Below are 23,336 nucleotides of genomic sequence, written 5' to 3'. Positions count from 1 at the left end.
AGACATGGTAGTGGAAAGGACTCAAACTAATCAGCAAACAAAAGATTTTTTTTGGAAATAGGGATAGTTTAACATACCTCTGGGATAATATCAAGCATACTAAGATTCATACTATAAAGGTCTCATGAGGAGAAGAGAAAAAGGAGCAGAAAACTTATTTGAAGATATGATAGCTGAAAAATACCATAAAAAGGAAACAGACATGCAGACCCAAGAAGCATACAGTATCCCAAACAAGAGAAGTCCAAAGACAATGATAATACAAATGTTAAAAATTAAACATAAGAAAATTTTGAAAGCAAGAAAAATAAATTAGTTACATATAAAGGAACCACCATAAGACTATCAGCTTATTTTTCAGAAGAAACAAACCTTGAAGGCCAGAAGTAACAGATATGAATTATTCAAAGTGCTAAGAGGAAAAATAAGCTTAGAAAAAATGATACTCTAACCAACAAGGTTATTATTCGTAATTGAAAGGGAAATCAAGAGTTGACCATACAAATAGAGGAACCTCACAAAGAACAACAGGAAAAACATATACATGGTACTGATGGAAATCCCCCAACCTGAGATACAACAAAACAAAACAAAAAAGCAGCAGTTTAAAGGGTAACTGGACTATAAGTGAAGGAAACTTATTTATAACCCCTAGAGCTTCTGCCTGACAGTGGGAAAACTACTGCAACTCTCTCTGTGGTCCTGGATGCTGGTGAGAATCACTATTTATGTTCCCCCTCCACCTGATAGCAAGGACAGAAGCAGGGCCCAAATGCTCTAGCCAGTTGGCCACCTCCACAAGCCTCAGACTCTTAGCCCACAACAGTTCCAGCCATCATCCCAAGGTAGCCACCTGCCATAACATACTCAAGTTTTAACCATCCCACCACAGCTGCCTTTGAGTGGCACACACCCTAATACCCCTGACCTATGCCTACTATAGTTCCAGCCATCTCACCAAGATAGCCTGGGCATGGAGCACCTCAAAGACATGCTGGTTTCTGCTCCACCAATCCCACCAGGATGCCCCTGCATACAAAGCCTCAGTGCATGCATGCCTCAGCTCTAGCCATCCTACCAGAGGATCTCTGGTGCAAAGTGCTCCAAAACCCTGACCTGCACTTCAGGAAGCTCCAGCCAGCTGGTCAAAGCCACCAGATACATGTTATTGACACAGGGGATGTCCCTACACAAGGCTACTCCTTTAATATTGAGAGCAGTGGATGTTTTGCCTAATTCAAAGAAACAAAATGAGAAGAGGAATATACTCCAAATAAAGGAACAATACGAAACTTAAAAAGAACTAAACAAAATAGAGATTAGCTACCTGACAATTCAAAGTAATGGTCATAAAAATGTTCATCAGACTTAGAGAAGAGTGGGTAAATTCAGTGAGAACTTCAACAAAGAGATAGAAAATATAACAAGATACAGAGCTGAAGAACAAAATGAAAAGAAAAACACACTAGAGAGAATCAACAGTAGATTAAATGACCTAGAAAAACAGAGCAGTGATCTGAAAGAATACAGGAATACAACCAACCTGAGGAAAAAATTTTAAATGAGAAGATAGGGAAGTTGGGAAGGTACCAGAGTAGGAGGATCCTGAGCTCACTTCATCCCACAGCATACAAAGGCAACAACTATATCTATGCAATTAACTCAGATAATGACCTGAAAACTGGCATAAAAGATCTTCCACAGCTAAGTCATAGAGAGAAGACCACATCAAAAAGGATAGGAGGGGCAGTCACCTGGTTAAGAATCAAAATGCCAGAGTGATTAACCATGAATGGGAAGGGCATCATAATCACTGAGAAGCAAGGGGACCAGACCCCACCCACACTGTGCACTCCCAGCCTGGGATCCACACAAGAAAGATGAGTCCTCTGATGTCTGGGTTTGAAAATCAGCAGGGCTTATCTCCAGGAGCTATAAAAGTCAGTGGGGTTTAACTCCAAAAGAGCCTGAGGGTGAAAGGATACTGAGTCCCTGCCCTGGAAAAATCATCACTCTAAATAATTTGCCCTCAGACACAGAAGCAACAGCTTGAAAAATGCCTGGAGTATACATGTAGATATACTAATTTAGAAAGGGTGCATGAAAAGCAGGGATCTGCAGATATCTCTGGGAACAAAAGTACTGATGGGCACCATTTTTCTTGCCTTACCCCAGCCTAGAGAGCTGAACACTTGGTGGGAGCCAGTTCTAATCATCTTTATCTACCTTGCCAACACCACATGCCCTGCACCAACACATCACTGCAAACCTGAGTCACCCAAGCCACTGAGGTTGGAAGGTGCCCCTACAAAGTGGGTACTGTCCCTCTGCTCCTAGCAGCAGCCATGGCCAGACCAGATCAGCACCATGTCAAACTGAATCCTGCTCTAAGGAGATAAGGAAATAACTGCACAGTAGTGTGCCTGCAGTTCCTACAGCTGGGCCTCTTAGCTGGCTGTGCAGGGAGCAAGCCCTGCCCTTCAGTGTACCTAGCTATGACAGAAGCTACTTGCAGACAGCTAGTATGAGTGCTGGCCCCACCTACCAGTGAATCCAGATGGCTAAAGCCAGGCCTCTAAACAGGACAGGGAGTAAAGCCTACCCAGTGTCCCCACAGAAAGCAAAGTGGGTCATTGGAATTAGCTGAACTGAAGAGCAGCCCCTACCACTAGTGTGCCCACAGCATTCTTAGTCACAAAAGGAGGGCACATGTAGACCACACAGTGGATGGACAGCTCTGGAATGCCTAGTTCTGGTGACCAGGGGATATTATGCTATAGAGCATCACAAGATCTCTCCTATTCAAGTCCACTACATTCTAAATCAGAAATAATAGCTTACCTACCTAAGAGAAAAAAGTAAGGAAACAGAGGGATACCTCTCCAGCAAAAGAACACCACAAACATCACAGAAAAAGAGCTAAATTAAACGGATATAAGCAATATACTTGCAAGAATTCAAAGTAAAGGTCATAAAGATACTACTCACTTGAAAGAAGAGCAGATGAATCCGTGAGAATTTCAACAAAGATCTAGAAAATATTAAAAAGAACCAATCAGAAGAATATAGTAACTAAAATGAAAAATATAGAAAAGGGAATCAACAGCAGATAAAAGGATACAAAAGAATGAATCAACAGCAATCTGGAAGGCAGGGTAATGGCAAACAACCAACTTGAACAGAAAAAGGAAGATCGATAATAAAAAATGATAATAGGTTAAGGCAACTCTGCATCATCAAGGGTAATAACATTCATATTATAGGGATCTGAGAGAGAGAAGCAGAAAAGCATTGAAGAAATAGCTGAAAACTTCCCTAATCTGGAATAAGAAAACAAATATCCAAGTCCAGGAAGCAGAGAAACTCTAACAATTATGATAAACCCAAGAAGGTCCAAACCAATACACAATAATTAAAATGGCAAAAAGTTATGATAGAGAATCTTAGAAGTAGGAAGAGGGAGAAAAAAAAAAAAAACACAGTTACCTACAAGGGAAACCCCACAAGGCTCACAGCTCATTTTTCACCAGATACTTGGCAAGTCAGAAGGTAGTGGCATGATATATTCAAAGTACCGAAAGGAAAAGACCTACAACAATGAATACCCTACTAGGCAAGCTTATCATTCAGAATTGAAGAGAGATGGAGTTTCCCAGATAAAAGTTAAAGTAGTTCACCACCACTCAACAAGCCCTTCAATATTGCAAATAATATCGAAGGGAATTCTTTAAGTAGAAAGAAAAGCCCATTTCTAGGGTAAGAAAATTATAAAAAAAAAAAAAGTCCTAGGTAAAAGCAAGTAATTTTTAAAGATAGATTAATTACTAATTGCTTATTAATAACATAAATAGATATTAAAACACAAAAGTAGTAAAATCAATTATATCTATAAAATTAATCAAGGATACACAAAATAAAAATATGTAAAATATGACATTATAGACATAAAAACTGGAGGGGAGACTAAAAATTTAGTGCTTTCAGAATGTATTCAAACTTAGCAACAACAAACTTAACATAGGCTGTTATACACATGCAATGTTATATATGAATCCAATGGTAACCCCAGATAAAAAACCTATAATACCTACACAAAAAATAAAGAAAAAGGATTCAAGAGTAACACTAAAAAGGGTCATCAAAATACAAAGGAAGTCAACAAGAGAGGAAAAGAGAGGAACTATGAAAAACACCAGAAAACAACAAAATGACAAAAAGTACATACTTACCCATAGCTACTTTAATTGTAAATGGACTAAATGCTTCAATCAAAAGACATAGAATGAATGAATGGATAAAAAGAAAACAAGACTTATTTACATGCTGTAAGAGATTCTCTACAGACCTGAAGACACATTCAGAGCAAAAATAAAGGGATGGAAAAGATATCCCATGCAAATGGAAGCAAGAACCAAAAGCCAAAGTAGTAACTTATACCAGACAAAATAAAGCTTAAAAACAAAGACTGTAGCATTAGCCAGGGAAGGGCATTACATAATGATAAAGGGATCAATCCAACAAGATTCTATAACAATTTTAAATATCTATGTACCCAGCAAAGGAGCACCTAAATACATAAACTAAATATTAAAAGGTGTAAAGGCAGAAATTGACAGTAATACAAAAACAGTGGGAGACTTTAATAGCATATTTACATCACTGGACAAATCATCCAGACAAAAAGTCAACAAGGAAATAGTGGCTTTGAACAACACATTAGACCAGATGAATATAGAACAGATATATATAGATATATATAGAATGTTCCTTCCAAACAGAAGAATATGCATTTTTTTTCCAAGTGGATGTGGTATATTTTCAAGGATAGATTACATGCAAAGCCACAGAAAAAGTCTCAATAAACTTAAGAAATTTCAGGATGCCTGGGTGGCTCAGTGGTTGAGTGTCTGCCTTTGGCTCAGGGTGTGATCCTGGAGTCCCAGGATCGAGTCTCACATCTGGCTCCCTGCATGGAGCCTGCTTCTCCCTCTGCCTATGCCTCTCTCTCAATCTCTGTTTCTCTCATGAATAAATAAAATCTAAAAAAAAAAAAATTTAAGAAATTTCAAATTTATATCAAGCATCTTTTCTGACTACAATATATGGGACTAGAAATGAATTACAAGGGGAAAAAACTAAAAAAAAAAAACACTTGGAGGCTAAACAACGTGCCAATTTAAAAAATGGATCAATGAATAAATCAAAGAGGAAATAAAAAATACATGGAGACAAATGTGAATACAATTGTCCAAAATCTTTGGAATACAGCAAAAGCAGTTCTAAGAGGGAAGTTTATAGTGAACAGGCCTACCTCAAGCAACAAGAAAGTCTCAAGTAAATCTAACCTTACACTAAAGGAAACAAAAAAGAAGAACAAATACAGCATCAAATACATACCAACAAATACATACACTTTTTTAAAAAGAGAAAGAAAGAGAAAGAATGAATGAATTATAGTAGAAATAAATAAAGCCTAGAAAAAATAGAAAAGATCAATGAAACCAAGACCTGAGTCTTTATAAAAAAAATAAACAAAATTTATAAATCTTAGCTAGATGCATCAAGAAAGTAAGAGAACTTAAATAAATAAAATCAGAAATGAAGGAAGATAAAGAACACCACCACAAAAATACAAAAAAATAGAAGACAAACTATGAAAAATTATATGGAAACAAATTGAGCAAACTATAAAACATATTGATAAATTCCTAAAAAATATAACTTTCCATAACAGAATCAGGAAGAAATAGCAAATTTGAACAGACCACTTACTAGTAACAAAATTGAACTGGTAGTCAAAAAACTCCTAACAAACAGAAGTCCAGGACTGGATAGCTTCACAGGTGAATTCTATCAAACATTTAAAGAAAAGTGAATACCTATTCTTCTCAAACTATTCCAGAAAAAATAAAAGACAAAGGAAAACTTCCAAAGTCATTCCATGAGGATAGCATTACCCTGATATCAAAAAAAATACTATAGGCCAATATCCCTGATGAACATAGATGTAAAACTGCTAAATATATATATAATTAAACATATATAAGTATACACATATATACATTATATAATTATATAATTAACCTATATAATTATATAGAAAACTCCAAAGAGTCCACTAAATACTACTAGAATAAATGAATTCAGCAAAGTTGCAGAATACAAAGCTAATATGCAACTGTTACATTTATATACTAATAATGGAATAGCCTAAAGATAAATTAAGAAAACAATCCCATTTACAATTACACCAAAGAGAATAAATGCCTAGGGTTAACTGAACCAAGGAGATAAAATACCTATAGTCTAAAAACTATAAGACACGGATGAAAAAAACTGAAGATGACCCAAACAAATGGAAAAGAATATTGAAAATATTGAAAGAATATTGTTAAAATATGCATACTACCCAAAACATTCTATAATACAATACAATAATCCCTATCAAAATACCAATAGCATTTTTCACAAAACTGAACAAATAATACTAAAATTGATCTGGAACCACAAAAGACCTCAAATAGTCAAAGCTATCATGGTAAAGAACAAAGCTGTAGGTAGAAAAATCCCAGATTCCAAAATATACTATAAAGTTATAGTAACAAAACCAGTATGTTACTGACCCTCCCCCAAAAAAGACACACAGATCAATAAAACAGAATAGAGAACCCAGATGTAAATCCACACTTAAATGATCAATAAATCTATGCCCAGGAGGCAAGAATATACAATGAGAAAAAGATACCCTCTTCAACAAATGATTTTGGGCAAACTGGACAGCTACATGTAAAAGAATGAAATTGAACCACTTTCTTACACAAAAATACACTCAAAATTAAGTAAAGATCTAAATATGAGACCTGAAGTCATAAAACTCCCAGAAGAAAACATAAGCAGTAAGCACTTTGACATCAGCCTTAGCAACATTTTTCTAAATAGGTCTCCTCGGGCAAGGGAAACAAAAGCAAAAATAAACTAGTGAGACTAAATGAAAATAAAAAGCTCTTGCACAGTGAAGGAAATCATCAATAAAACAAAAAGACAGCCTAACTAAATAGGAGAAGATATTTGTAAATGATACATCAAAAAAAAGGGTTAATATCCAAAATACATAAAGAAATCATACAACTCATACCAAAAGAGAAAAAAAAAACACAACACATAATCGAATTTGAAAATGGTCAGAGAACATGCATATACTGTTTTTCAAAGAAATACAGATGATCAACAGTCCAATGAAAAGATGCTAAACATCACTAATCATCAGGGAAATGCAAATCAAAAACCATAATGAGACATCATCTCACACCAGTCAGAATAGCAAATGGACTTAAGTACAAAGAATAAACTGATGATTGCCAGAGGAGAGGTGGGGGCAGAGATAGGTAAAATAGACAAAGGGGATTAAGAGGTACATACTTGTATTATAAAATAAATAAACCCTGGAGGTAAAAAAATACAATGTAGGAAATAATATCATAATAGTCAATAACATGATAATAACATTGTACAGTGGCAGATGGTGACCTATTTATCATGATCAGCAGAGAAATTATAGAAATGTTGAATCATTATAGTGTATACCTGAAATTAATGTAACATGATATGTCAACTATACTTTAGTAATAGAAATGTTGATGATATTGTTAATGTTCTATATCTCAATAGGAATTTGGGTTACATGGGTTATTTATGTAGGCATTTACTAAAATACAGTGAACATACACTAAAAATATGTGTGTGCATATGTTCAGTACATCACATCTAAATTGTATGTCAATAGAAAAATAACTGTAAACAAACTATTGACCTAATGATTTGCATACTGAAGTATTTAGGATGAATTGTTATTGTCCGCAATTTACTTTGAAATGTTTCAAAAAACTAAAATGGAATGAAGGATGGACAGGAGAATGGATACATGACTAGACTGAAAAATCTAGTAAAATGCTAAAGATAGAGTGTATGTGGTGGATATATGAGTGTTTACTGTATAAAGTACTGTCAATGTTTGAATATATTCATTAAAAAACACTTTTAAAAAATGAGGATAGGCCTGTTATACAATATCAAGCTTATGAACTCTTGTTCTAGAGGGTCCTATTAGGAGAAGAAAGAAAGGGATAGAAATTTTATTTGAAGAAATAATAATTCAAAACCTCTCTAACCTGGGAAATCCAGGTGCAGGAAGCAGAGAGAGCCCAAACAAGATTAACCCAAGGAGATCTACCCAAGACAGATAGTAACTAAAATGTTCAAAAAGTAAACAAAATGAGACTCATGAAAGCAGAAACAAACAAACTAGTTACATACAAGGGAAACCCTATATGGCTATACACTGATTTTTCAACAGAAACTTTGCAGGCCAGAAACTAGCAGCATAATATATTCAAAGTGCTGGAAGGAAAAAACCTACAATCAATAATACTCTACCTGGTGAGTTTATCATTCAGAACTGAAGGAGAGATAAAGACAAACAAAAGTTAAAAGAAGTTCATTACCTTGCAAGAAATGTTAAAGGGACATCTTTAAGTAGAAAAGAAAAAGCCATGACTAAAAGCAAGAAAATTGTGAAAGGAAAAATCTTCACTAAGAAAAGCAATTATATGGTAAGAGTTGTATGTTAATCACTTTTAAAGCTGATATGGAGGTTATAAGACAGAAGAAGTGAAATCAGGGTTCTGGCCCAAGATAGTGATACAGAACACCCTGAGTTCATTTCCCTCCATAAACACATCAAATCTACACCTATATGTAAAGCAATTCTTCCTGAAAAAGACCTGAGGGCTGACTGAACAGCTTCTGCACAACAAAAGATAGAGAGACCACATACAGAATGAACAGCAAGAGAAATGGAGACATAGTAATGAAAAGAAACCCCACACAATACTGTGAATTGCAGTAGGGAGGGATAATAATGAGGGACCATGAGCAGATTCATCTAACCTGAGACACAGAAAAAAAAAGCCATGGTTTAAATGTACTACTTAAATATAGAAGAACCAGTTCTAGAACCCTCCTAAATGTCATGGAGAGCTGCTGGTCATCTGTCCTGGTCAGAGGGGCTGGCAAGTACCATGGTTTAAGCTCCCCCTACATTGTGCTAAATTGATAGCACAAATGGGAGAAGGGTCTGGGCAACATATCTGGTCTGCCTCCTCAGGGATTCCTAGGCCCCTAGCCCTCACCAGACCCAGCCATTCCACCAAGATGGCCTCAGCACAGCACACACCAGGACACCTCTGGTCAATATTCCCTATAGCTCCAATCATCCTGCCAAAGTGGCATAGGCACAAAGCACCCTGGAACATTCCAAGACTGCATCACTTGGGCTCCAGATGACTTGGTAACCCCAGTGCACAGTACTCCCAAATCTCCCAGCCCACACCTGTGTTGGCTCCAGACAACTCACCAGGGTAACCCATGCACAGGGAAGCCAAGGACCACTATCCAGACCCTACTTTGGCTCCAGCCACCCCACCAGTTTACCCCAGTATAGAGAGCCCCAGGACACTCTGTCCATCCCTTCAGCTCTAGCTGCCCTACCAGAGCACCCTCTGTATGGAGTGCCTTAGGACCCTCAGCATGAACTCTGCCTTGATATTAGCCATCTGTTGTGTGGAATGTCCAAGACACTCTGGCTTGAACCCACCTCAGCTTCAGCTGTCCTGCCAGGGCACTCTGTGCAAAGAGCCCCAGGACTGCCTAGTCTGCCCCAACTTCAGCTTAGGCCATCCCCACAGGGCAGCCCCAGCACAGAGTGTCCCAGGAACTCCAGGCAACACCAGTAACAACCCCAGCCAGCCAACCAAAATCGCCATCTCAGTCTACACAGAAGACAACCATATTACAAGACCACAGTTTTAGAGAAGTACCTGTTCCACCTAATTCATAGAAACAAAGAAAATCAAGCAAAATGAGACAGAAGAATATGCTCAAATCAAAGAACAAGACAAAACTTCAAAAAAAGAACTAAATGAGAAGGAGAAATTAATCTAGCTGATAAGAGTTCTAAGTCATGGTCACAAAGATGCTCACAAAACTAGGGAGAAGAGTGAAATAACTCAGAACTTCAAAGAGAAAATATAAACAAGAATCAATCAAAGTTGAAGACTACAATAACTGATGAAAATTACACTGGAGGGAATCAACAGATTTAAGAATGCAGAAAAATCAGTAACCTGAAAGACAGGGTAATGGGGAGCACCTCGGCTAAATAGCAAAAAGAAAAAAATATTTTAAAAAATGAGTATAGGCTAAAAAATTTCCTGAACAGCCTCAAATGAACATTCACCATTATAGGAGTCCCAGAAGAAGGGAAGGAGGAATAGACAGAAAACATGTTTGAAGGAATAATAGCCGAAAAATTCCCAAACTTGGGGAAAGAAACAGATATTCAGGCTCAGGAAGCATAGAGAGCTTGAAACAAGGTGAACCTAAGTAAATCCAAAACATCACACATACTAATTAAAATGCCAACAATTAAACTGAGACAGAGAATCTTAAAGGCAGCAAAAGCAACTAGTTACACAGGAGGAAAGTCCCATAAAGCTATGAGTTAATTTTTCAGCAGAAACTTGCAGGCCAGAAGAAAGTGACATGATAGATCAAAGAGCTCAAAGGGAAAAACCTGCAACCAAGAATACACTACCCAGCAAAATTATCATTCAGAAGTAAAAAAGAAATTAATTTCTCAGACAAATTTAAAGGAGTTCTTCATCACCACTAAATTGGCCTTCCAAGAATTCGTTAATTGGAAAAGGCCATAATCAGAAATAATAAAATTATGAAAGGACAAATTTCATAAGTAAAAGCAAACATACAATAAAGGTAGTAGAGCAATCACTTATAAAGGCAGTTATAAAAGTAGTAAAATCAGTTATATCTATAAAATTAGTTAAGGAGATCCACAAAATAAAAAAAGTAACAAACAATAATATTTACATAAAACATGGAGGGTGAGGGAGTAAAAATAAAGTTCTTTATATGAATTATAACTTAACTGACCATCAACCTAATACAGACTACTAAATACTTAGAAGTGTTTTCTATCCAGTTTTCCCAACACTAATTTTTGAAGAAACTGTCTTTTTCCCAATGGATATTCTTTCCTCCAACTCCTAGATGGTGTTATATGTGAATCTTGTTGTAACCACAAACCAAAACCTACAACTGATACACAAAAAATAAAGGAAAACCAAGCATAACACTAAAAGTGATGAATCACAAAGAAAGGAAAAGAGAAGAACTATAAAACAACCAGAAAACATTTAATCAAATGGTAATAAGAACAGACCTATCAATAATTACTTTAAATGTAAATGATCTGAATGTTACAATTGTAAGACATAAAATTATGGAATGGATGAAAAACCAAGATCAATGTATATGCTGCCTACAAGACACTCACTTAAGACCTAAAGACAAATACAAGCTCAATATGAAGAGGTGGAAAAAGATATTGAATGCAAAAAGAAGCAGGAAAAACCCAGCCTGGGTAGCTGTACTTATATCAGACAAAATAGAGTTTAAAACAAAGACTGAATAGTCAAAGCAACCTTGAAAAAGAAAAGCAAAGCCAGAGGCATTACCATTACAAACTTTTAAGTTATTAAAACTCTGCAGTGAGCAAACAGTACAGTACTGGCATAAAAAATAGACACATATAGATCAATGAAATTGAATAGAAAACACCAAAATGAGTCCACAACTATATGGTCAATTAATCATCAACAAAGGAGGAAAGAGTATCCATTGGGAAAAAGACAGTTTCTTCAAAAATTAATGTTAGGAAAACTGGACAGCAACATGCAAAACAATGAAACTGGACCACTGTCTTACATCAAACACAAAAATATACTCAAAATGGATTAAAGAACTAAATGTGAGACATGAAAACATCAAAATCCTAAAGGAGAACACAAGAAGTAATCTCTTTTACATTGGCCATAGCAACTTCTTTCTAGATATGTCTCCTGAGGCAAGGGAAACAAAAGCAAAAAAACTATGGGGACTACATCAAAATAAAAAGCTTTTACACACACACACACACACACACACACACACACACACAAAGCTTTTACACAGTGAAAGAATCAACAAAACTAAAAGGTAACCTACTGAATGGGAGAACGTATTTACAAACAACATATCCAATAAAAGGTTAGTATCCAAAATGTATAAAGAAGTGATAAAACTCAACACCCCCAAAAATAAATACTCCAATTAAAAAATGAGCAGAGGACATGAATAGACATTTTTTAAAAGAAGACACACGGTCAGCAGACACACAAAAAGATGCTCAACATCACTAATCGTCAGGCAAATACAACTAAAACTACAAGGAGATATTACATCAACAATATTTTTAAAAAGATAGATAACATCACATCTGCTAGAATAGCTAAGATCTAAAATACAAGAAACAGCAAGTGTTGGTGAGAACGTGGAGAAAAAGGAACCCTCTTGCACTGTTGATAGGAATGCAAACTGGAGCAGCCACTCTAGAAAACAGTATGGAAGTTCCTCAAAAAGTTAAAAATAGGACTACCCTATGATCTAGCAGTTACACTACTGGGTATCTACCAAAAAAAAAAAAAAATACTAATTCAAAGGGTCACACATACCCGACTGTTTATAGCAGCATTATCCACAATACCCAAACTATGGAAGCAGCCCAAGTGTCCACAGACTGATGAATGAATAAAGATATAGTATATATATACAATGGAATATTATCCAGCCATAAAAAAGGATGAAATCTTGCTATTCGCAATGACGTGGATAGATCTAGAGAGTACAATGCTAAGCAAAATAAGCCACTCAGAGCAAGACAAACACCATGTAATTTCATGCATATGTGTAATTTAAGAAACAAATGAACAAAGGAAAAAATAGGCAAACTAAAAAACAGACTCTTACCTATAGAGAACAAACCAGAGGAGGGGGGATGGGTGAAGTGGATTAAGAGTACAGTTATTTTGATGATCACTGACTAACATATAGAATTGCTGAATCACTATATTGTGTAACTTAAATGAACATAACACTGTGTTTACACTGGAATTAAAATTTAAATTAAGAGGGGATTTCAATAGTACATTGTAATCTATAGTCATAAAACGTAGTGGTAGTGTTTTTTCTTAATTTTATAAAACAATAGAAATTTGCTAAAATGTGGAAATTTTCTACTTTTCCTCTATTTCTTCACCTCCTCTTCTCTGACTATAGGTGAGGAAAACTGTTAGGAGAAAGGTGCCTTAAAGCTACAGCCCCACCCCAGCTGAGCCTAGTAAAAATGACAGACTTATAGTCAAATCTCCCTGGGTAATGTGTTGTGCCTCTATTACTAGAGCATTTTCACCTCCCCAGGGACAGAGAGAAATGGGGAGGAGATGAGGAGTTGAGATAGCCACCCAAAAGAGAGGGTAGATATTTAACAGATTCTTTTGTGATAAAAGAAATGCCTCCTCATATCTCAGTGCTTTCTGGCACCAAAATATACACATTTTATCCACTGGCATTAAAAAAAAGCAATTTATATAGGTGCACTGTAACTTGGACTTAAACTGATTAAAATTATGGTCTCCAAATAGAGTTTTAGAAAGAGCACCATATGTTTTAGAGACATATGCACATATTATTCCCATTCATAGGTGAGGACACTAAGAAAATGTGTTAGTGCAGCTGTGAATAAAGATGCTTGTAACCATTGGCCAACACACACACATACACACACACACACACACACGTGCATGCATGCATGCATACGTAAACATTCACAGAAGACAGTCTTAAGTACTTCTGGTTCCAAATCCTAACACTGATCTTTTCAGTGAATTGTAGAATCATAGAAACAGGAGTACCTCCTGCTGCTTGCATCAATAGCTTAGCTTCCAAATACCTGCCTGAACATAGTGTCCACAAGTGAATTTATGCTATGTTAATTATATCTCCATAAAGCTGGTGTTTTGGGGACCTGGGTGGCTCAGTGGTTGAGTGTCTGCCTTTGATTCAGGACGTAACCCTGGGGTTCCAGGATCGAGTTCCACATCAGGCTCCTTGCAGGGAGCCTGCTTCTCCCTCTGCCTATGTCTCTGCCTCTCTCTGTAGGTCTCTCATGAACAAATAAATAAACTAAAAAAAAAAAAAAAAGGCTGAGTGTTTTAAGTTTTTGATACATTTACTTAGGATTATTAACATTTGACTACTTATGAGCTGAGTTTTTTCCTACGTTTACTATTTATTGTGTCCACTGTGAGCTAGGCAACTGTTTCAGGGGAAACTACAGTTATCTTTCTATTCAAGGAAGATGTACTTGTATGTCTGTGTCAGGTGATGCTGCATGCCATAAACGAAACAAGGACAGAGAGTAACTGGGGTTTGATGCTACTTCAGAAGGGAGTCAGAGAAGCCCTTCAAATAATGAGAGACTTGAGCAGAGGTCTCAATGAACTGAAGACACAATAAGAGTTGCCAGGAGAAAGAGCATTCCAACAAAGGAAAAGAAAAATGCAAAGATCCTGAAGCAAGACCATGATCCTTTTGTTTAAGGGATGGCAAGGAAGCCAGTGACAGGAGTGAAATGAATGAAGAGGAGAGTGGTCAGAGAGGACAGCAGAAAGGGTTAGGTGAGTCAGGAAGGACTTGGTCCTTTGCTAACTGAAGCAGAAAGTCACTGGATGTTTGGGGGCAGAGCAGTGACATGCGTCTGTCATAAAAGGATCATTCTGTTTGATGAAAAAGCTCTGGAAATAGACAGTGGTGATCGTTGTACAACATTGTGAATGTACTTAATGCTGCTGAATTTAGCGTTTAGAAATGATAAATTTCATGTTGCATATGCTTCACCACAATAAAAGCAAATTTTAAAAAAACGATCACTGGCTGCTGTGTGCAGAAAATACACAGAAGGGCAGGAGCAGAAAGACCAGTGAGAAGCACCTGGATGATATAGTCAGTTAACCATTGGGCTCTAGGTTTTGGCTCAGGTGCTGATCTCAGGGTTGTGAGTTTGAGTCCTATACTGGGCTCTACACTCAGTGGGAAGTCAGCTTGAGATTCTCTTTCCCTCTTCCCCCACAAGTAAATCTTTAAAAAAAAAACATTTTGATTCATGTTCTTTTTATATTTACATAAGAATCATGATTTTTATCATTTTGGAAATTATGGTTTAGAATTTTTATCTACTTAAACCTATATCTGCGTTATATTTTTTTTTTTTTTTTTTTTTTTTTTTTTTTTTTTTTTAATATAAGGGGAGAGAAGCCCTAAGAACAACTAGTTACTAGGTTTCTAAGATGAGCAACTTGGGGGATGGCGATTCCTTTTTCAAACATGGGAGTGCCAATTGTTAAGTTATTGTCTCTTTGCTCCGAACCTGGGACTATCTGTCTCTATTCTGCTTTGTGAAGCTGATGCTTGTATTTTGCAAACCACATACCAGCTTTGACAATGGCTATATGTGAGGCTCTGACATTGCTGCTGTTGGGGAGACTGCAAAGCTGGAGGAAAAAGAAAGAAATGCCCCTTACTGTCTGCTTCCTGTTAGCATCTCTCTCCCAATGATTCTTTTTTTCATTTCTTTATTAAATAATGAGGAAATCAGAAAGAAGTGAAAACCAATTCATAATAGAATTTGACTTCTAAAGATTTAGATTTTCTCCTGGACAAAATCCATTTGTATTGCTGAGAATAGGAATCATTTGCAGTGTTATAGGTAAAAAACGTTTGCAATGTTCTTAGTTTTGTACAATTTAACTTTTATCCCTACAGTTGTAAAATAGCCTTGTCAATCAAAGATGATCCAAACTGTACACTCATTTAGAACCAGATAAACCTTTCAGAGTCCCTAGACATTCAGCGTTCCTTTGAAGAAAACCCATTAATCACTTTCATCCATGCCCAAGTCTGACAAATTTTCCAGATATATTTCATGAATTAGTAAACTGAATTAAAACTGTTACAATTAAAATGCAAATTCTTTGAAGGCAGAAAAACAATGTCTCTTTCCTACTTATGCCCTAGAAATGTTTAGTAAAGTGTTCTAAACTTTATATATATATACATATATATGTATATGTGTATATATATATATATATATATATATATATAATCAAGGTATATCACAAAGTATTTGAGGTAGCACAAACTTTAGAAACTTCAAACTAGGGGCACCTGGCTGGCTCAGTAGGTTGAGCATCTGCCTTGGGGTCCTGGGATGGAGTCCCGCACTGAACTCCCTGATCAGCAGGAAGCTTGTCTACTCTCCTGCTCCCCCTGCTTATGCGCTCACTCTCTTTCTCTTTGTGTGTGTCAAATGAATAAATAAAATCTCTTATTCTTATTTGTTTTAAAGATTTTATTTATTTATTCATGAGAGACAAAGACAGAGGCAAAGAAATAGGCAGAGGGAGAAGGAGGCTCCCTGCAGGGAGCCTGATGTGGGACTTGATCCTGTGAACCCAGGATCATGACCTGAGCCAAAGACAGGTGCTCGGCCACTGAGCCACCCAGGTGCCCCTGAATAAATAAAATCTTTAAAACAACAAAAAAAAAAGAAATCTTTAAAACAAAATAAAACAAAAACTTCAGACCAGCTTAAATGATGCACATTAGTAAATTATTTAAAAAATCATGAAATACTACTACAAAATAGGAAAACCTGTGCAAGAAATTATGAGTAATTATAGGTAAAGAATATAAAATCAGAATTGCAACCATAAATGTCCATTTAAAAAAAGCTGTCAAAAAAAAAAGCTGTCAAAAGAAAGCATGATCAACTCTGAGCTTTTCTATCAGTAACTTCCAAAGTTGAGAAAATCTCAAGGGAAAAAAATATCTTAAAAGAGAAAATTCCATCTACTAAACTAAATTTCCCTCTCAGAGAACTAAGAAATGATTGTCATCATCTGAATTTTATAATTGAACAACTAAATCCAAATCATAGAAGCATAGTTTGATGAAGAAACTGAGTCCAAAGAATTTCAGTGACTCTCCATCTTCACACAATTACTTATTCAACAACACTTGTTAACATAAAAATTATAGTTCACAGTAGTCCTTATGTTACATAAGACTGAATCATAAACACAAAAGTACTTTGAGAATTGCTGGACACAGTAATGAATGACTGAATTAGTAGACACAAGCACATTGAGGAAGTCCTTGATTTTTTTTAGATTGCTTCTCCCTTTGCCTATGTCTCTGCCTCCCTCTCCTTTCTCTCATGAATAAATAAATAAAATCTTAAAAAAAAAAAGAAAATAATTCTTTCTTGGAACTAAGCATCTCCAATTTGCAAGAAATGTATTATTGTCAAGTTTTCACTCAATAAAGATTATTTAAAGATTTTTTAAAAACAGCTAGAAGGCTATTATAATAGTGCAGTCAATATGTAATGAACGCTTGGGCTGGGGTAGTTGCAATAGAGATGATTACAAGTTGGTATATTCTGGAATATTCCAGAGGGAGAGCTAATAGGACTTGATGATAATATGTGAAACGTGAGACTCCAAAGTTTGGCCTAGACCAACGGGAGAATAGAATTGCCATTCACGGAGATAAAGAAGTACATGTTTGAGAGATGGAAATCGAGATTTAATTTTCAGACATATTATCTATGAGATACCTTAATTACGCATCCAAGACCAGATGGTGAGCAAATGGGTGGATATGTGAGTATGTTGTTGAGAAGTCTGGACCAAAGTCACATAGATGGTATTTTAAACCCCTGAGGAAAAATTTAGAATATGCACCTGTCTTCCTTGTAAGAATCAGTGTGTAAGGAAAATGAATTTGAAACCTTAGTTGCACATTACATCGTGTAGGGAAATTTGAAAAGCCAGTACTCAGGCTCCACTGCTCTGGAGATTGATTTAATTGGACTGAAGTGTGCTCAAATTCCAGGGCTGTTTAAGGGTTGAAATCTGTTACCGAGGTTGAAACACTGCCTTAATGATTCTCAAACCTAAGAATCACCAGGGGTGTATGACAAAAATGAAGATCCCCTCAGTGAAATCCAGAGCAGGGTCTACCAAATCAGTAATTTAACAACTATCCCATCTTGAGAAACATTTAATTCAAATTCATTCATTCTACAGTACATAACCAATTGTTGTTTGATGTAGGCTGTTTGTGTAATGATTCAACCTCAAATCTGTCATCATTTGGTGACTTTGTATTTGAGGTCACCGGAAGTGAGTGGCTAAAATTCACTGCAGTCTACTTACAGTTTCCCAGCAGATGCTTCCTTCTCTGTCACCATCGCTTCCAGCCCAGACCCTGATTTTAACAGTAATCTCTTGCTCTAACACTGTACACTGATTCAGGTTCCAAGAACTTTAGCCACCGACAGGAACTTCTAGAAGTTCCTGAGCCATGAGGCTGAGAAAACTCCCCTTTGCTTACCTCTATTTCCAATCTTTTTCTCATTTCTATTTCAAAAAGCCCAGTGACAGAAATTCATGCCACCCAACTGTTCTAGTCAGCCCTCCTCAAGCCCATCACCATCACTCACGGGAGTGGTTGTGAACCTTACCTGTACATTAGGACCATTAAGAAAACTTAAAAGATTCACAGGCACAGGCCCCCCACCCCCACCCCAGATCCCTTAAATGAAATGCTGAGTGGAGAGACCTGCCTTAGAATTTATAAAGCTTGCCCTATGACTTTAAGTGGCAGCTCTGGTTGAGAACTTATCTAAAACCCTCCTTTTCACACCCTCACTTCACTGAATAGACTACAGCTTATTGCTCATTGCCTTCTTCTTTACCCCAACCTCTGATGCTGTTCTCAGGGACCACAAACATCCTCATGCATGACCCACACAAAACCTTTTCCTCTTGGTTTTAGCGTTCTTACATCCAGGGGTCTTCACCCCTCTACTCTACCTTGACCACCTGATTTCATGGCTATATCAAAACCCTACCAGCAGGTGCAAGTGTACCAGCTGCAACTCACCTTCAGCATCCTACTCAGGAATGCTTCCAGTTCCCTTTCACTCTAGCTCCCACCTGCTCTTATAATTCTTCTCCTATCACAAGTAACAATCTGTAAATCTCACTACGTTTCCCACTACCTATCCCCTGCCTTTACTCCTCTGCTGAACCAGTTTAAATTCCAAGGACTATAGTCACTCCCTTGCTGACATTCTCAAACATCTTACACCTGTCTTACAAAACTGGTTAAAACTAAGATCTCCACATCCCACACCTACAACAGAATCCCTTATGTGTGATGTTACTAGAACACAATGGCAACCAAGCATAATTCAAACAGCACTAAGTCTCAGAATGAGCTCCCAATGCTATCTGACAACCCTACAGTACAATTACACTTCCATGATAATGTCAAATTCCCAGGACTTTACTTCATACCTTGCTTTTCCTTTTCAGCTTCCCACCCCTCTCCCTTCCTATCTGTGTCAGCTAATGCCTTTGCTTCATAATGCATTGAGTACATAACACAGAGGGTCTCATCTCTGCCCTCAAATCTATAAACCTATCTTTAGCCCCATGTTCTAGGTGTTCCATCTTTTTACAATAAATATGGTTTCCATTCAGGCCTAATGCTCCAGATTTCAGCTCTTCTCCCTTTCCAAGGGCTTTGCTCCTGTAGGCATGTCCTCTACCAACTGTACCATCAAGTTCTCTCCATTTTTTTCCCCACTAATATACAAACGTACTCAATCTCTCACCTTTCCCCCAAATGCAATTCTGGCTACCACTAATTTCTCTACTTTTTAATGGCAAAACTTCTAGCAAACTATCTCTATTCACTGTCTTGACTTTCTCTACTGCAGCTTCTATCCCCACCATTCCATGGAAAACTTCATTCAAGATCATCAGTAACCTTCCTGTCACCATTCTAGCAGATGTGTCTATCTGCATCGTTTTCACTTACCACAGGAATTGACTCAGTTGACCTTGAAATACTGTTTTAGCTTTACTTTTGTGACCCTCTTGACCTCCTATTTTACCTGATCTCTAATCTCTTTCTACTCAAAGTGTGATCCAGAAGACCAGCAGCATTGATAGCACATGGGAGTTTGATTGGCAGACTCAGACCCCAAACCTACTGGATCATAATCTGCAATTAATATGATCACCAGATAACTCCAGGGACATGAAAGTTTTAGAATCATTGCTCCAAATGTTGGTGTGCCCCAGAGCCAGTGCTGTGCTTTCCTTCCAGGTGGTCCCATCCAGACCCAAGGCTTTAAAAACTATGTACTTTTTTAATCTCCAAATCTCTCTCACACACACAGCTCTGATAGCCCTCCTAAATTCCAAATTCATATACTCAATAGCCTACATGACATGTCCATTTGGATGTCTCAAATATTTCAAATCTAGTATGTTGAAACTCTCTGCCACCTACATACATCTACTATATAGCTCCACCAAAGTAAGAACAGCTCAGTTTACTGAGTCCTCACAATGCTAGTTATGATCTTCAATGCATAACATATCAGCTCATTTGGTCCTCGCCACCAACAACAGGTACATTGGCCCATACCAATGGGAGAATGGAACTACCATAATTGAGATGTGGGAAGTTAAGTAGAAGCATATCTTGTTTTGCTATGCTTCATTTTATTGCACTTTGAAGGTTTGTGGCAACTCTATGTCAAGCAAGTCTATCGTCACCATTTTTCCCCAGTAGCATTTACTCACTTTGTGTCTGTGTCACATTTTAGTGATTCTCATAATATTTCTGCCTTTTCCTTAATGTATTTGTTATGATCTGTGATCCGCTATCTTTCATGTTACTATCATAATTGTTTTGGGGTGCCTCAGACTGAGCTCATATAAAATGAAAAACTTAATCAGCAAATGTATGTATTCTGACTGTACCACCAACCAGCCATTCCCCCCATCTCTCTCCCTCTCCTCAGGCCTCCCATTGCTTGAGACATAACAATATTGAAGTTAAGCCAGTGAATAAACCTACAATGGCCTCTCAATGTTCAAGTGAAGAGTTGTACATCTTTAAGTTCAGTGAGGAAGGCATGTCAAAAGCTGAGACAGGCCAAAAGCTAGGTCTCTTATGTCAAACAGGTAGCCAAGTTGTGAGTCCAAAGGAAGGGTTCTTGAAAGCAATTGAAAGTGCTGCTACAGTGAACACATAAATGATAAAGTAAAATAGCCTGTTGCTGATATGGAGAAAGGTTGAGTGGTCTGGATAGAGGAAGATCAAACCAGCCACAACATCCCTTTAATCCAAAGCCTACTCCAGAGCAAGGTTCTAACTCTCTGTAATTCTATGAAAGCAGAGAGAAGGGAGGAAGCTACACAAGTTCAAAAGGAGCAGAGGTGGGTTCACAAGGTTTGAGGGAAGAAGCCATCTCCATAACATAGAAGTGCAAGGTGAAGCTATAAGCACTGGTGCAGAAGCTGCAGCAACTTATCCAGAAGATCTGCCTAAAATAGTTCGTGAAGGTGGCTACACTAAACAACTGATTTTCAATGTAGACAAAACAGCCTTCTTTTGGAAGGTGAGGTCTTTGAGGACCTTCACGGCTAGAGAGAAGTCAATGCCTGGCTTCAAAGCTTCATAGTTTCTTTTGTTAGAACCTAATGCAACTGGTGACTAAATTGAAAGCAATGCTCCTTTATCGTTCTGAAAATTCTAGGATCCTTAATTATGCTAAATTTACTCTGCCTGTGCTCTATAAATGGAACAACAAAGCCTGGATAACAGCATGTTTTCATAACACGTTTCATTGAATATTTCAAATCCATTATTGAGACCTACTGCTCACAAAAAAAGACTCTTTTCAAAACATTACTGACTGACCATGTACCTGGTCACCCAAGAGCTCTAATGGACACATACAATGAGATTAATGTTCTTTTCATTCCTGTAAACATATAATTCATTCTATAGTCCATAGCTCAAGGAATACGATTTTGATATTCAAGTATTATTTCAGAAATACACTTCAAACTGCTATAGCTTTCATAGACTATGACTCTTCTGATTGGTCTGGGGAAACAAAAACTTCTGAAAAAGATTCACCATTCTAGATGCCATTAAGAACATTTGTGATTCAAGGAGTGTCTGGGTGGTTCAGTGAGTTAAGCATTCAACTCTTAATTTTGGCTCAGGTGATGATCTCAGGGTCATAGGATTAAACCCTATATCAGGCTCCATGCTCAGCATGGAATCTGCCCCACTCCCTCTGCTCCTTCCCCAGCCCTCAGACACTCACACTCTCTCTCACTTTCTCAAATAAAATCTTTTAAAACAAACAAGAAGAACATTTGGAGCACTTGGGTGGTTCAGTCAGTTAAGCATCTGCCTTCGGCTCAGGTCAGAATTCCAGGTTCCTAAGATTAAGCCCCACATCAGACTCCCTGCTCAGCAGAGAGCCTGCTTCTCCTACTCTCTTGGCTGCTCCCCCCGCTTATTATGCTCTCTCCCTTTCTCCTTCTGTCAAATAAATAAAAGTCTTTAGAAAAATTAAAAAAAATTTTTAAAAAGGAACATTCGTAATTCATGAGAAGATACCAACATTACTAGGAGTTTAGAAGAAGTTGGTTCCAACCCTCCTGGATGACTTAGGGAGGGTTCGAGACTTCAATGGAGGAAGAAGCTGCAGATGTGGTAGAAATAATAAGAGAACTAGAATTCAAAGTGAAGTCTGAGGATGTGACTGAATTGTTATAATCTCATGATAAATCTTGGACAGATAAAGAGTTGCTTCCCATGGATGAGCAATGAAAGTGGTTTCTTGCAATGGAATCTACTCTTGGTGAAGATGTTATGAAGATGGGTGAAATGACAACAAAGAATTTAGAATATTTCATCAACTTGATAAAACAGCTGTATAGTTTGAAAAGATGGACCCCAATTTTGAAAGAATTTCCACTGTGGGTAAAAGGCTATCAAACAGCATCACACATTACAGAGAAATCATTCATGAAAGGAAGAGTTAATGAATGAGGCAAACTTCTTGTGGCCTTGAAATAAGAATAAGTAATTGCCACAGCCACCCCAGTCAGTAGGCAAACACCACCCTGATCAGTCAGCAACCATCAACATCAAGCCAAGACCTTCCACTAGCAAAACTTACAACTTGCTGGAAGCTCAGATTATGTTTAGTATTTTTTAGCAATAGAATATTTTTGAATTAAGCATGTGTATTTTTAGTAATATTGCTATTGCACACTTATTAGACCACAAAATATATAGAATAGTAAATATATAACTATATATACAATATATATATAGAATACATAAATATAACTTTTATGTGTATTGAAGACCAAAAATTCACTTGACTCACTTTACTGATATACTTGCTTTATTGTAGTGGTCTGAAATTGAACCTG

At 37.1% G+C, this 23,336-nt stretch overlaps 1 protein-coding gene across 2 annotated transcripts in view; it reads right to left on the bottom strand.

Annotated features, from left to right (window-relative positions):
* The window catches only part of ZAR1L (zygote arrest 1 like), an 88,556-nt gene that overhangs the window by 55,588 nt on the left and 9,632 nt on the right, over positions 1-23,336 (bottom strand). Inside the window, exon 4 of one of the 2 annotated variants that reach the window (XM_035718511.2) lies at positions 2,966-3,031. The exons of the other annotated variant lie outside the window; for it this stretch is intronic. Coding sequence (XP_035574404.2) covers positions 2,981-3,031 — 51 coding nt within the window. The 3' untranslated portion in view covers positions 2,966-2,980. Of the gene's footprint in view, positions 1-2,965; positions 3,032-23,336 lie in introns of those variants that run through there. 2 annotated transcript variants of the gene reach the window in all.

The sequence above is a fragment of the Canis lupus genome, chromosome 25 (assembly GCF_003254725.2).
Source record: "Canis lupus dingo isolate Sandy chromosome 25, ASM325472v2, whole genome shotgun sequence".
Classification (NCBI taxonomy): domain Eukaryota; kingdom Metazoa; phylum Chordata; class Mammalia; order Carnivora; family Canidae; genus Canis; species Canis lupus.
This window is presented reverse-complemented; position numbering and strand designations above follow the sequence as displayed.